The sequence below is a fragment of the Etheostoma cragini genome, chromosome 21, assembly GCF_013103735.1.
Source record: "Etheostoma cragini isolate CJK2018 chromosome 21, CSU_Ecrag_1.0, whole genome shotgun sequence".
Classification (NCBI taxonomy): domain Eukaryota; kingdom Metazoa; phylum Chordata; class Actinopteri; order Perciformes; family Percidae; genus Etheostoma; species Etheostoma cragini.
In genome coordinates, this window is record NC_048427.1 from 14,070,479 (window position 1) to 14,086,034 (window position 15,556).

The 15,556-nt window shown below is 43.3% G+C and overlaps 1 protein-coding gene and 1 long non-coding RNA gene across 4 annotated transcripts in view; one reads left to right on the forward strand and one right to left on the reverse strand.

Annotated features, from left to right (window-relative positions):
- The first annotated feature begins 414 nt into the window (after positions 1 to 414).
- Positions 415 to 2,874, forward strand: LOC117936829. The gene is made up of 2 exons (XR_004655033.1): positions 415 to 615; positions 1,089 to 2,874. It is a non-coding gene; the product is annotated as an uncharacterized LOC117936829 (long non-coding RNA).
- Positions 1,906 to 15,556, reverse strand: part of mrtfba (myocardin related transcription factor Ba) — a 29,220-nt gene continuing 15,569 nt past the window's right edge. The window contains exons 4-18 of one of the 3 annotated variants that reach the window (XM_034860237.1): positions 13,858 to 13,932; positions 13,075 to 13,140; positions 12,833 to 12,888; positions 11,890 to 11,965; positions 11,532 to 11,693; positions 11,139 to 11,302; positions 10,785 to 10,940; positions 10,433 to 10,680; positions 9,721 to 9,889; positions 8,142 to 9,155; positions 7,876 to 7,998; positions 7,034 to 7,177; positions 6,787 to 6,921; positions 6,549 to 6,609; positions 1,906 to 6,189 (exon numbers count right to left, since the gene is read on the reverse strand). In XM_034860237.1, coding sequence (XP_034716128.1) covers positions 5,678 to 6,189; positions 6,549 to 6,609; positions 6,787 to 6,921; positions 7,034 to 7,177; positions 7,876 to 7,998; positions 8,142 to 9,155; positions 9,721 to 9,889; positions 10,433 to 10,680; positions 10,785 to 10,940; positions 11,139 to 11,302; positions 11,532 to 11,693; positions 11,890 to 11,965; positions 12,833 to 12,888; positions 13,075 to 13,140; positions 13,858 to 13,932 — 3,161 coding nt within the window. In that variant the 3' untranslated portion in view covers positions 1,906 to 5,677. Of the gene's footprint in view, positions 6,190 to 6,548; positions 6,610 to 6,786; positions 6,922 to 7,033; positions 7,178 to 7,875; positions 7,999 to 8,141; positions 9,156 to 9,720; positions 9,890 to 10,432; positions 10,681 to 10,784; positions 10,941 to 11,090; positions 11,303 to 11,531; positions 11,694 to 11,889; positions 11,966 to 12,832; positions 12,889 to 13,074; positions 13,141 to 13,857; positions 13,933 to 15,556 lie in introns of all 3 variants that reach the window. The other 2 variants (XM_034860236.1, XM_034860238.1) reach the window with 2 other exon arrangements.

The window sequence follows — 15,556 nt, forward strand, 5'->3', positions numbered from 1 at the left end:
TATACTTCGACTTTTTTCGACATACTATACTTTGACATTTTACAACAAACCATACTATGACATTTTTTCACCAACCATACTCAACATAATATATGCAATGACTTTTTTTTCCACCAACCATACTCAACATACTATATGCAATGACTTTTTTTTCCACCAACCATACTCAACATACTATATGCAATGACTTTTTTATGACTTCTTTTGCCCAACCATAGTATGACCTTTTTAGACATACCATACTTTGACTTTTGTGTGACTTTTTTCAACATACTATCCTAAGATTTAATTTTTCAACATACGGCACTATGTTTTTTTGTTTAACACTATACTTGCCACTGTGCTCATGAGGTTTCGTTCACTGGACAATTTGGTACTTCCTAAATATTGGAAGGTTCTTGTGTATTATAATTACAACCCATCAGACATGCATTTGTCTACATCTGCACATGCCAGTAACAGTGTTCTCTGTCTCTCTCGTGGATAAGTGGAAAGTCTGGCTCAAACACCAGCGGCCATCAAGTGTCCATCCTGTGAAGAGACTGTCTTCACAGAAACCAGCAGCAGAGTGGGCGAGACTACGTGGTTGCTTTTTTACATGTGCACCATGATGGGGTATGTCTTTCTGGAGACCAATTGATTGTAGACATTTTTACGTTGCCAGACTTCAGCGTTAAAACTAGTCTTAAAGAAGCTGTACATTTTGAAAGAAAAACCTGCATATTCGCTTTCTTGGCAGGAGTCTCATGTCTGCATGCTATATGTGAAGCTAAAGCAATAAGACATTAGCTTAGCATAGCATTTAGACTTGAAGCATAGGGGAAAAAGGTTTTGCTTCTACAGCCTCACTTGGTCTGAAATGATGGTGGTTGATGTAAGCCAATGCCAACAAACTTTAGATAGATATTGCTGTCTGCATTATTAAGCCTGTAATGTGATTAGGCGGTGTGTTTAAGCTGTCCACTGTTATCGAAAGTGATTTACAGTCAGTTTTAAAGACACACTAGTTGTTGTATAGCTCAGTGTTGTGATGAAAAAACGTTTGACCTTGCGGCCTGTTTCTCGTTCTTCCTCCCTTTCTTCCACAGGTGTGTCGCAGGTTGCTGTTTAATCCCTTTCTTCATGAGCCGTGTGAAGGACGTCCACCACCAGTGTCCCAAGTGCCAGGCAAAAATACACATCCACCAGCCACTTTGACCTGGAGGTTACTATATTAACAGCACTGGTGCTATTCGTACAGTATGAGCCACTACGAATGTGCTCGAGTGACAACTTCCTGTGGACTAGGAGCTGTCTGGGACTCGGCCTCTGCTGTAGACTCCACAATGATCGTGGCGATGTGCATGGAATCAAGTACAGCGCTGGTACAAACTGTAAAAAAGGCTCACTTATGCCAACCTAGGCCAACCTAGTCAACCTCAGTTTGCCCACCTGAATGTCTGCATAACATGAACGCTCTAAGCTTGCAAATGCAAACACTGCCATTCAAATCAATACTTACTTTAATAATGTCTAGACTAGTTAAGGTGTCAGATACTAATACCTTTAGAAAAACTGACCCCTTCAAAAGGATCAATGCCCTTTTTTCGGCTGGTATTAGGACACAGCTTTGTGGGTTGTCTGTCAACACTCTAATGAGCTCCATGACAACTTGGTCTAAGGAAAGTAAACCTGGGAATATGTTATCTCAAAGGAAAATGGAAATGCCTTGCTGAAAATATGCAAATAGGGACCTGTAACCTGACAAAGGACTGTTTGTATACACTGTCAGCCATGACACAATTCAAATGTAGTGCCTTGCTTGTGTCTTCTGTTTCTGCACTCACGCCAGTTATTTGAAATACTATTTGTGATACATTTTATAAAGAATTGTGCATTATTATGTAATTAACTCTAACAGAGGCATTCACAGTACAACACATTTTATTGACACATAAAGGCATACAGTACTCATATACATCTTTTGGAGTATTTACAAAATAAAGAACCCATGGATGTTACACATGTAGAAAAATATGCATTACATCTATAGAAATATGTACACAATGTGCAAAACATATGGCATACAAACAACAAGAGGCATGGCAGGTGGAGATGGAGACTCGGCTACAATGAAAGATGTAAATTTCCCCAAAATATATTGATTTTATAAAATGTCTTCTCCACCAAAACATGTACAATGTTGATGATAAAATTCCAATGAATGATGACAAGCTGAAGTCGATATGGGGAAGCCCGAACCAACATCTGTTACCATCCACTATAAAAGTAGACGAGTTGACAGAACCCTTTAGCCCTTCTTCAGATGGACTCCGCCTCCACAAACCTCTAAATTAAGAGGGCTATTCACACAACCACTCAGCTATTAAGTGCTGCTGAACTTATGAATGACCTTTTAAACTGTATTGCGTTGTAGTAAAGGTTGTTACAATGATAAAATCAAGGCATGATCTGACTAACTGTACAGTACAGTATATCAATCAATGTTAAGTGGTGTCACATTGAGTAAATCGCACACATGTGTAGATTTACTGCAGCCAAGAGGTGTGTGCATTTCTAATATGAAAAATAGTTTTTTTTAAACTGCAAACCAAAAATATACACATGAAATCCTCTCCGACATTTTTAAATTAGCTGAATAAAAGATTGATTTTTCTTTTCACCCTCCGAAAAAAGGTGATATGGATACAAAAAAGTGAGAAAATAAACAAAGTGTGGTAGTATGATCCACTGCCTTTTTTGGCAACAACATATTAAATATGAGAGCCTTAAAGGTGACAGACTGGAAAGAAAAAAATATGATCTAGTCATTTCTTCTAGGATACACAAGAATCAACTAGATATCTTACTGTTAATCCCACGTGGGATTAAAACTTGCAGCAACGTGGAAAAAAAAAAGAAATACAACTAGACCGAGAACACCGATGGAAGAAAAACCAGGGGTGCCCATGAGGGAAAACAGCTAAAATAACTACACAGCCCAGGGTCTGGGCAGTATTAGACGCAACTCTTTTAGATGGTCAAATGTTTTGGATTTGGGTGCATCCATCTGATCTGATGATAAATGTAGAACTGCAGCCATAAGAGCATCATACATCTTTGACAAGACAGTGTTGACATAAAGGGCTCCGAAGTATTGCTGATGTACAGAAATTTAGCATTACACAGGCAGTAAAATACATTTAAAAAGCAAGAGAAAAAAAAAAGCCCCATTTAAATTTTGTTCCTGGTAGAAATGACCCTGAAAATGTGCCACAACAGAAGAGAGGCGCCCTCTAGTGTCAATGGACGCAATGGCAGATTTAAGTGGCTGAAATGTACTGAAACTGAAAATTTAACTGGACATGACTGTTAAAAAAAATAAAAAGACAATTAAAAAAAGGAATCGTATATCAAAGTGCCATACAGTGAGAGTGCATCAATCCCAGAACATCAGCTTAAACTGAGATACTAAATCAGTAACTCAATACTTAGGTTTATAAAGGAACAGCAAGTGGGACATGATGCAATCCGTTAAAATAAACATCTGGAATTATGACAGCTTTAAAAGTAGCTAAGCCCTCTTCACTATGTATCCCACCTTAAAGGTGTCTGTGCATTTTTGGACTGGATGACTCCAACTGAACAACACAGATGAAAACAGTCAACAGTCATCAGAAGCCTTTTGAAGAGGGAAGTTTTAAATATGTCGAATGATTTGATTTCATCGATATCATCAAAGTTTCTTCAGACAACTTGTGGGCGACGGCTGAGAAAGAGCTCGAAACAGCCCGAGATTAAACGTGAATACAATCATGCACACAGAGACACGGGTGGACATGCAAAAGACAGGAAGACAATTCCACACACACACACACACACTTGCCTGCTTCTGCCCACTTGGTCAGGAAACTAACTTGGTCTACAGACCACAGTGGCTGACGCATCACAAGCTATTTCATCAGTCTTACTTTACAATATTGTGACACACACACACACACACACACACACACACACACACACACACACACACACACACACACACACACACACACACACACACACACACACACACACACACACACACACACACACACACACACACACACACACACCCTCTCCAAAGACATCTGTATTCCTTGATATAACTTGCCCTCCACACCTATTCGGGATGTTTGTCTGCATGTCTCATAAACTGATATTTGTTCCCTTTCCACCGTTTGTATAAGTCAGTTCACTATTGGAAGAAAAAAAAAAAGCTGCCAACTTTGTGAGTAAAGTTCTGTTTTTCAAAATTACATTCAAAACAAGATACCTGGACAACAACTGGAGTATCTCTGAAGCAATTGGCCACATGATCTTTACGTTGATCACAACTGTATTGATCACTTCATCTCAACGATTACTTTGGATATGCAAAGTTCACATTTCCTTGATTTGAGGTGATTAAGGCGCGTCCCCAGAGCTCGCCGCCTCTTAAGTGCATAGCTCTCACACAGATTGAGGAGCTCCCTCCTCTCGTCATCAGACTGAAGTCTTTGTTCTTTACAGTCATTGGTTCGTCAGCTCGACCGCAGGGTCGTGATACAACAGAAGAAAACAGTCACATCTGATACAACAAATCAGATTAGTCAGCAAACGTGTACTGTACAGTACGTGGTAGTCTGGAGCAGTGTGAACAGAGGACTGGCCTCCTCTCGGTTAGAAATCCCTTTAAAACTCCGCTCAGGGACTGACTGAGCACGTCTGGCTTCCAATCACAAAGGAAAAACTGTCAAGCACTTTAGACTTGGACCGGTTTAGTCTAAGCTTCCCTGGGAGAAGTGGTTAGTGGCTGAGTCAGTACCAACTACTATGACGCACTGATGTCCCAGGCCAAGCCTTGTGTGCATTTTTCTTGCGAATCTAAGTTTATTACGACTAGATTTCATCTGGAGCTTGTGAGCTGTCATTAAGAATGACACAGTTATTGTGTTGTAATGACCAGCTTTAATGACCTGGTACGGCACAGTATGCTTCAGTGGAACAAACGCCTTCGCATCACACCACCTCCACCCTTTTACATTTAGTTACTGTGCTTACATAGTAAAATAAATGCAGCGTTTGCCACCAGCTGAACCTCCAGTAGAAATAAACGGGTAATATCAGCAATCGGTGCTGTCCCAGGGAAAGTTAAGCTGTATTAGTGTGGTTTAAAGAGTATTTATAAACTGTCTGAGCGAACAGTGTTTGTTTGGCTCCGTCTCCTCCGCTCTGTAATCATGTGATCACTAAAATCATGACATCAGACACTGTAAAAGCCTAGCCTGCTTAAAATCTTTATCACTAAAATGATGGGTGACCACAATCACCTTTAGTGACCACGTTATTGTAGATGTTCGGCCATTAGTGGGTGTCTTTTAAAGCTGTGCAAACTCCTGCTTGTAGTTCAACTTGAATCAGTGCACTGTCTGTACAGCATCTCTTACTGTGCTATAGTGGGAATATTACCGGTGGTTTGGATGTACTGGTGAGAGTGGTATGGCCCAGAAATGCCATGTCTTCTCCTTATTTAACATGCTAAAATGCAACCTCTCTCTGGCCGCCAAATCCCTTTCTTCTTCTCTTTATCCATTCATCTCTCACTCTTGAGTCCTGACTGACCTGCTCTGCCTCTCTCTGGACACCGTCTTTCTTTTTCTGTCATCCACCCACTCGGTCAGTCCCAGTGCAGCTGCAGGTCTTGTGTGTCCAGGAAGTCCGTTGGGATCCCCAGTGGTGTGAGTGGCCCAGCAGGACCTGGCGGCATGGTGAGGTCCAGCCACTCCATGTTGTCCAGCCCCGGGTCAGACAGACCCATGTTGAGCGAGGAGGGCGAGGAAGAATCACAGAAGGACAGGTCTGATGTGTCCATGGGGGAGTAGGGCTGTTGCTCCATCAGCTGGGCCTGCAGCTCCTCCATCAGGCCCTGTGTGCGCGGGTCTGACGCTGGCGCCGTTTCAGCCAGTGTGTTCTCCAGAAAGGCTTCCAGCTGATTGTCTGTGGCCAGCGAGGAGAGGCCGGGCAGGCTGTGGTCCATGATGGGGCTTGGGGCGGGCGGAGGAGCCACCTGGATCTGTGGAGGTGGCCGGGAGAGAGCGGTGTTGACCGGCAGGGTGGAGATGCTCGCTGTGACTGGGATTGTCTTAGTGAAAGACATATGGGGGTCCTGCTGGATAAATGGAGTGATTTCTGGAGGCGGAAGAGAAGAGAATAAACAAATATATATAAATATATTATGAGAGTTAAACCAACAATTTTAATTGTTTTCCAATTCCTTGAGCTACTCAACAATCTTCCAAGTTACCCTTTGGCAACTGCAGGTACAAGTATCACTGATTGTGAATTATTGGTCTACATGTTGCTGTGGCCTCTGTCATATTAGCCAAGACAACATAAATATCTAAAAGGTGGATATCAGTCATAATAAGTCAAATACTGTTAACTTAAGCTGTAATGACCACAAACTGAAGACACAGCATTTCCCTGAGACTAGAAAGCTAAAACTTGCTCATATTAAAACCGAATGCTCTGGACGGGTACTTCCTTACCTCCACTCTGTATAAGGATGTCAAACAAGTCATCCATTTGTTGGCTGGTTGCCGTGGGAACCTGAAAAGACAGTAAACTTAATCAAGAAACTTGCGGTTGCTCACCAAAAGCAAAAGAATTCCTAATGGCTAGAAAACTGAAAATAGTCTTATGTGTTTTTGAGCTTTTTTCCTAGTGTGAAGGATACAGTGGTGCCTAGTGGTGTGTGAGCTGGGCTGAGGCTGGTGCGTCTCTAACCTGTGAAACATTGTTGCTGTGCAAGTTGCGGCTCTGTTTGATGGCATCCTCGTAGCGGGGAGGCTCTCTAGTCTTGCGAGGCTGAGTAACAAGGGAGGTGGGCTGAAGGATGAAGGTAGGCTGGGGAGAAGGAGACTAAGAAGAAGAGAGAGATGGAAAAAACACAGGATCAGAATAAAGAACCCTCTGAATGCTTACATTGGGAAAATTGTTTAACTGAAATAGTAAATTATCTCAGCATCCAAACCTTATTGAGGAGTCCGTTGGAGATGTTGTTGTTGGGTGAAGCCCGTGGAGAGACCCTGTTCTCTGGGGAGGTCCTCAGGAAACACTGGGGATTCATCTCAGGCCTAGTCTGGTTCTCCAAGGTGTTTTTGCACATAGTCAGAGTCTGTCAAGACACAAGGCAGAGTCTAACATCAGTGCTGTTTTTAAAGTAGGAACGGAAGATTCAGCAAATAGGCCGTAGGACACACAACTTTGTAGCTCTCACATGGAGCTACAGTAGTGGAAATAGTGTTACGACATATCTTGTGGCGCAAGGCTGACCCCCTTGACTGTTGAATTGTAAAACAAACTAAATCTGAAAGTAAATACGTGATCATGACTAATTTACAAGCTGTGCGCTACAAAATGAAGAGTAATGGTTGTGGTAAAAGATATCATGCCCCACATCTCACAAGCAATGCTGTTGAAACAATCGATTAGGGTTATTAAGCCAATTATCAAACAAAAATGCTCACACTTTCTGGTTACAGTTTGTCACATGTGAGGATTTTGCATTTCTCTGTGTAACGTCTTTGAAAACCCAATATCTTTGGGTTCTTGGTTCTGTGAAATTGTAATCGAGCCCAAACAATAAATAAATTAGTACTAATAAAACAATTTTAAAAGATTCATCAATAATAAAAAAAAAATCATCAGCTCCAGCAGTACTGCTCCAGTTACCATCATGACTGGACACATTACTGTCATAGGACAGTTGCATATAAGCATTATTGTTTTAGGCAAGACAAAATGGAACATTAGTGAAAGTCACTGTAGCATAATTTCCCAAATAAATGCATCCAACTACGTGGCATGACTGACCTGTAGCAATGGGTTGTGGTTGGTTAACTGCTGGCTGGGTGCTGTCTCCATCTTAGTGGTTTGCAGCTGAGGAACTGAGGCTTGGACCAGGCCTGGATTTGAGACTGTGGCCTGAAGAACAGGCTGAGATACGAGGAGAGCGTGTAAGAACATAATTGTGAGTCTACACATTCAGTTTTTCAATGTGTCAGTGCCTACAGCAGGTAAAACAGTTCTCTAACAGACACCACTACACATCATGTCACTCTACCTTATTGCAATCTTACCTGCAGGCTGACAGTGGAGCTTGGAAGCTGGATTGCAGTAGCGTTTTTGGGTAGTGAGACTGGAAGGAGGATCCTCCCAGCCTGGCCAGCCGTGGTTAATAAGGTCTGAGGCTGACCGAGCACCTGGGACACCCCACCTGGGTGGCTGATGAAGAACTGCTGCAGGCTGGCGGCTGCAGGTTGGGACTGTGGCTGGGTCTGAAGCTTGAGACTTCTCTGTGATTGGGAGAGGATCTTTGGGCTGTTGGTTATTTGGGGCTGTACTTTGGGCTGGATCTGGTTGATGAGCTGGGTTTGGGTTTGGGTCTGGAGCTGGAGCGGCTTGACAGAAGAAACAGTCACATCCTCCAACTTCACCACTGTTGGCAGGGGAGCGAGGGTCTGCGAGCCCAGGATACAGTTGGGGATTGCAGCTGTGGTGGATGAACAGTTCGACAGGACTGCACCTTCCATTTTTATTACGTTCGAGTTCAGGACGGTGGGAACAGGATTCATGGCCGGTACAGAAGTGAGTTTGGGAGACGCGGAGGCAGGGTCAGCGGTGCAGCCTCCCTGGCCTCTCTTCTCCACCTCGAGCTGCATCTTCAGCACCTCCACCAACCTCTGCTCCTGCTCCAGCTTCCTCATCAACTCCACTATCTGCTGCTCCTTCTCATGGAGCCGCCTGTCCTTTTCCTCCGGGACGGGGAAAGACGGGAGAGGTGAGCTCCCCCTCTGTGCTCCAGCCTCAGACTTGCCTGCATCCTGCTGGAGGGTGGAGCGATCAGCGGGAATGGGTGAGACCGGCGGTGTGGGGTTAATGGTCTCTGGAGCAACTTGCTGGACTGGAAAAACTATAGCGGGGGTTTTAGTGGTGGTGGTGACCTCCATGGGGATGGAGGAGAAGGTGGTGGTGGTGGTAGGAGAAGAGGTGCAGTGATTGTCCTGGAAAGGCTTCAGTTTTTCTATCAGATCGGTCTTCGTTCCTGACACGGGGAGGCCACGCAGCTTTAGCTCCAGTTTTAGCTCAGCCACCTAGAGAAATAAAGGTATTATCATGTCATCAATTCTGGACCAGATTTTGGCCAGAGGAGGATTGCAACAGATTTTAAAAGGAATAGTTCAACAATTTGGCTTAGCACACACACTGGAAGCAGGGAAAAAGCTAGCCTGGCTCTGTGCAAAGTTTTTTTGTAGATCTGCCATCCAGCACCTCTGAATTTCACCTTTTACTACGACTATGTCTTGACGGGGCCAGTCACTTCCTGGATTGTAATCAGTGAAGCAACCACAAAAATGAGATTTAAAGAAATTAACAAATGTTAAGTCTGTGCCCTCAGGTTATCATTGCTTTATGAAACTTTCAAATGACTAGACAAATCCTTGTTAGATCTTTATGTGGGGTTACCAGATTTATATAAAAAACATTGCTGTACATAGGTAATATCTAGAAATGTTTAGTTTCAACAGCTGGGGGGGGGGGGGGGGGGGGGGGGGGGGGCAAAGAAAGGGTAATTTCTCCCCTTTGGTTACAATTTTAACTTTCATTTCTAAGCTGCTGGTGGTGAGGGGTTTGCAAGTACAAGTGGGTTCCAAATACCTTCATCTCCTCCAGGTTGGCAGGCAACACTCCTGGCTTGCGGTTTGACAGCGAGTTGTTTGGACGACCCGGAGCCGGAGTCACGGGGGGAGGTGGAGGAGCGTTGGGCAATACCACGATGGAGGTTGGCAGGCTGCCGGCGCTGCTGCTCTGACCCTCGGCCACAGGCCTACAGTGAGAAAGAGACAATAACATGAGGTTACTGTTACGTCGGGAAATAATTCACACTACTTCCACATCACATGAATAAGAAACAGAAAAAGAGGAAAAGCAGGTGGGAGATAGAGGGAAGGTGGACAAAGGAGTATTATTGGAGAGACCATTGAAGAGGGAGAGAAAGGCAGGAAACCGAGAGAGGAAATCTGTTCTCAATATGAGCAGACCATCCATCCTGTGCCCTGCGCCTCACTAACAAAGCCAGTCAACCAAACCACAGTGCAGTAGTTCAAAGAGAGCTTGGCCATGCTGCTGCTGTGAGGACGATTATGAAGACAGCAGTTGGCGAAACAACATCCTTGTACTTATTGATATGATTTGATGCAGAGTTGTTATTGGAAACTAGCTAATGGCCCACTGGGTCATTAAAAACAACTATATTTGGCTTGCTTTCAGGCGATTAGATTTAGGGTTATGAAAGCAAGCCAAACCCGAAATTAAACGATACAATTACGATATTTTTTCTTATTGGTTTTAATGTGTTACATATACGTACTTAAGGGGTGCTGGCAATATAGTCTGGTAGTTGTAGTGCTGCTGCTGCTGGCTAAGGATCTGCAGCTGGAGGAACAACTGCTGTTGCTGCAGCAATCGGGCATAAGAGGAGTCCATGGGCGCTTCACTGGCCTCCTGCTTCTGGTCTGGGGGAACATACTGGTGGTACTTGAGCTTTTTCACCCTGGACTTGGGCTCTTTGCCCTTCTTACTGCGGCTCTTCTCTGAGGGAGACTTCTGCTGGCTTTGCTGCAGTGGGAGGAAACAGGGAAAACAAATGGTTTGTCCAGCAGCATTCAAATGTTACAGTATGAGGTTATATTATATTTAGAGGTGGAAAAGAAATCTCTTACTTTCACCAGTGTTGGGCCTGGTTTGGAAGGAGCAGCTGTGGTGAATATCTGTGCAGGAGTGACAGCTGGGCGGCTGGCAGGCTGCTCAATGGTAGACATCGCTTTCATAAAGTCTGTTGCTGCTTGTGAAGCAACTGGGAAGGCCTGAAGAAACATAAAAAAACAAAAAGATTCATAACTGCAAAGCAAACACTGGACGTCTTATAATCACTGTTCAGTCCAATATCAATGTCATTCATTTACAAAAACCTGGAGCTATTAGGCCAGGCATCCACAAACAGCTGTACTACTACTCCTGTATCTGACCTGTAGCATGGTAGTGGGTGTTTGTGGTAGTGGTAGTGGTAGTGGTGGTGGTGGTGGTGGTGGTGGTGCTGGGGCTGGAGAGGGCATCTCTGGCACTTTGCTCTCCACGGGAGAGGGGACAGAATTCTGAGACTCCTGGCTGGCCGGCTGTTCCGGGGACAGGGCATCATTGCTGTCTTCATCCAATACTTTGGGATAATTCACCTGACCCACTAAGATACAACAACAAAGGCCAGCATTCAACCACTCAATGCTTCTTGTATCTCTTCATCAGTAATACCCAACTTTTATCATTATTTCTCTCCAATTCCCTAAATGGTCGATCAAACAATGACTTCTTCTGCTGACAGGTTTCATTAAGTCAGGGAATTCTCTAAAAGCACAGGCTGTCTAATATGGCAACATTTGCCGCTATATGATCACTGCTGCCACGTCTCTCACCGATGATGGCCTGTTTAACGCTGGAATCCACGGGAAGGATGTTTTTCTCCACCAGCTCCATGGGGCCGGGTCTCTGGGCTAACATCTCGTTCAGGTTGTCGGCCAGCCGGGCCCTCTTCAGTCTCATCTGGGTGGCCTGTAGTGAGGGTTCTGCTCCGGTCTCTGAGGAAAAAGACACAAATACCACACATAGAAGTCATACTGTATACTTGCAGCTTGTAAATTTCTTGTTTGCTGTGCTAGTTTATAGCACAGTGTCTGGTGCCAATTTGAATTCTATGATGTTTAAAAAATGTCCTCAAGGACCATTAGATAATACAACGAGTGTTTGTTGTGAGAACTAGAAAATCACCAATACCTTGCAGGATGTGCATCCTGACCAGCTCTGCTCTCTCTGGACGGCTGCGGATCTTGTGCTTGAGGAAATTCTCGGTCTAAATGAGAAAGACGGACAGTCAGTCCATCGTCTAAATTAAGTGTTCATACATACTTTGCAAAACGAAATTTAAGGGCTTTAAGTACTTTTTAAGGAGTTTTTTTCATTTTCAAGGACTTCACACTAAGCAAATTAATTCATTTTGTGCATTCATTTCACACACAAAAATACGATAGGTCCTTGAGCATACAGTCATAAATGTGCAGAAAAATATTAGGTTGATTGGTCCGTAGTATGCGATATGACAAAATTCCTAAATATCATCTGACAGAAAATGTTGAGGTCTCAAAACGAGTGCTTCTCAAGTCTTTTTGACAAACAGCAAGACGCTGTCTGTCACAGTCACACTGTCACTACAGTGATTAGTAGCTATAGCAGTTCTGTCAACGCTGTGTTACTTTGTTAGGACATGATAGTTTGTGCTTTTAAAACATTGAGATCTTGTCTTGTGATTCAAAAGTATTACCTGTACCCGCCTGCTCTATTAATAACATTCAGACGAAGCCCGAAAACAGAGTACATAGACGGAAAAAAATCTATCACACAAGCATAGTTGCTTACTAGATTTCAGCTTTTCAATTTACACAACCTTGGCATATTCAGTTTTTGGTAACAGGCTCATCAAAGCGAGAAGAAAGGAGAGGGAGATGGCAACATGTCAGAATTTAAACAAACAAAATGTAAGACAGCGGTATGTGGTATTAGACCACTTTATTTAAAAAAGGGGCTATTTTCAAGGTAATCAAGTAGTTTGATTGTCCCTCTCAAAATTCAAGTCCTGTCATGCTCTGTTCTTTTTTGCTCCATTTCCTCTTTTTCTCAAGAAGTCCACAGTTGGCACTTAATTCAAACATGGGAGCCTTACCCTGGCTCTCTCCAAGCTGCGGATCTGGCCATGGAAAGCTGCCGGGCTCTTCAGAGCTGCAACACAACGACTTCATCAATGCACAAGTCTGAGCACAACTTCAAAGACTAACGATCTAGATGAAAACTAGAGCAAGCATGTTTATTATCTCAGCTATCAGGGTCCCAGTTTGTTATCATACACCCGCCCACACCACATTAACTGTTTGTGAGTGATGGACAACTGGCAGTGCTGATACTCACGTGGCATGATGCCCTGTTCCACCAGCTGCTCCCGGGTTCGCCTTTGCTGAAGCCTCAACTGCAGGACTGAAAACAAAACGGGAAAAGATGTTATAAAACAAACACAAATGCAATTTGATTGTAATGTTAAATTAATAAAAAAGGAAAAACATGAGAAGATCAGTGAGGGAAAGCAGACAGAAGAATAACAGATGAGGTAGTATATAAAAATAAAATAGGGTAGAAAATGACATCAAGCTGAGGCGGTGACCACATACTAACCGCTCTCCACCAACTGATACACCACTCATATGCTGCTCTCTAGTCATTAGGTTAACAACATACGATAACGTCTTTCTATAGGGGCCATTTTGCACACAGGACTGCAGGACTGCCAGTGAACCACATTTTTCTAAACATCGGTTACACACTTAAGTGCATGGTGGTGTGGTGGAACTATACCAGTTCCTACGCTGGCATTAAAAGTCTGCAGGAGACTTGAGCTCCTAGCTTGTGGGATTTTTTGTTTCTCCTGCTACCTAGTGCAACTTTAGTCCTCAGTAGCTGTTTAAGAACGGGATGGTGTTTTGTTCTGTTTTCCCATAAGCCTCTCTTCACCAGGGTATACAATTTCAGTTATTATCTGCTCACAAGCCTGCTGCTTTAAAGTTTAGTCCACTGCTGCCCAAAAACGGTACAAGGAAATCACAGGAAACCCACCACCAAAATAACAGTTATATTCAAGCATTGGCCTACTTGAGTTCAGGAATAAAGACAATAACAACAAAGAAAAGGAGTGCTCACCTGCTCTGAACCTAGTGCAGTCACTTTGGGTCTCTACCTCCAAACAGGCCATTGTCTGAGACTGAGAGTCCTGGCCTAAAGAGCAGTCCAAAATACAACTGAGTGATTAAGCCATTTGATCCCAAGGTTAATTTGGCCTACTAAAGCCCAAATATGTAGCTTATAGTGATATCCTCTCTCAGCCACGGTGCAACATGATAATCCAAATAATAAGAATCCACAGCGCTGTGACTCTTCAAAGAATAAGAGAAGCAACATTGGGCCCGTCCTCTATCCCTCCCGGACTCTTTTTCACTGCAGGGCTACAACCCCCTCCTACCCTTCTAAGCTTACTTCCCTCTCTTACTCAGCCAAGTTTGGGGTGGTTTCTTTTTCTGGCTGATCCCAACAGCCTGATGTGTCGTCTACCCTGGTTTCTTGTAAAACTACTGAGGAACAGTCTGAGTCAGCACTGACAAAAGGACAAAGGACAATACAAAACAACTGCATCTTCCAAGCTGAAAAGACAAGCTTGTAGCAACAACACCATTTTTTTTTTTATATTAATATCCTAGCTTTAATGTTATCTTGTCAGTACAAGTCTACAACAAAAGGATGTGTCATATTAAGGGGGAGGAGGTGTAGATTTGCACAAATTGAACACCAACCAGGAGTACAGACACTTCTCCATTCACAGGAAAGTATTTGTCAAAATCACAAGGAAATTCTCCCAGCTGTCTTGCTTCAGCAGGAAACAGCTGGCCTCACCAACAATAAAATCTTGTGTCCCTCCTAATCTCTTTGGCGACACATGAACTGAGTGAAACTTTCTCCCAGGGTAAGACTGATGGCATTACTTTGGTGGCTATGCAAAACTGTCCCGCATCAATATGTCATAACCTGCTCCTTTTGCATACTCTGACTGCCACTAGAGCTGTGGTCAAACATTTACAGAAAAATCTACTATGGCTCCTGTTTATGTAGAAATTGTGCAGGGCTTGTTGAAAAGGAACTCTGAAAATCTAGACACTACACTCAGTCAATAGTTAGAGAAAGCTCCGCAGCGGTGACACGATTCTATGGTGATATATTTAGACTTCCAGTCAGTGGCATTGTCCTCCATTCCTCTGGGAAATGCTGCTCAGCCCAACAAAAACATTGACCTGTGACCTAAGCAGACTGAGGGGAGAGGTGCAGGACATGACTAAGCTGTTTATGCACACAGAGACAGCCACGAAGTCTTCAGGTCAATGAAGGAAACCATAAGGTAGAATACACATAAGGTATTGGTCTCTTTCACCTGCCGTTAAAACAGGAGCTTTAACTATTATCTAGAGGTGGATTTAAAACCTGTTCAACAACCTTAATAAAACACAAGTTGGCCAAGCATAGGTGATGAAATGTCAGGTAACAAAAGAATCGCTGGTATAAAAAGGACAACCACAATTGACATGTTTACAGACATACATGATACATTTATTATATGGAATTTTTTTAAATATACGTATTTGTGCTCTTGTCAAGAGTTAGGTAAGAACATTGACTCCACTTTCATGTTTGTCTGTTCAAAATGAAGCTGGAACTAGCGGCCTGTTAGCTGAGCTTAGCATAAAACAGAAAACTAGTAACAGAAGGAGACAGCTACCCTGGCTTTGTCCAGAGGTAACACAATCTGCCTACCAGCACCTCGTAAACTTACTAGTTAACATGTTTTATATCT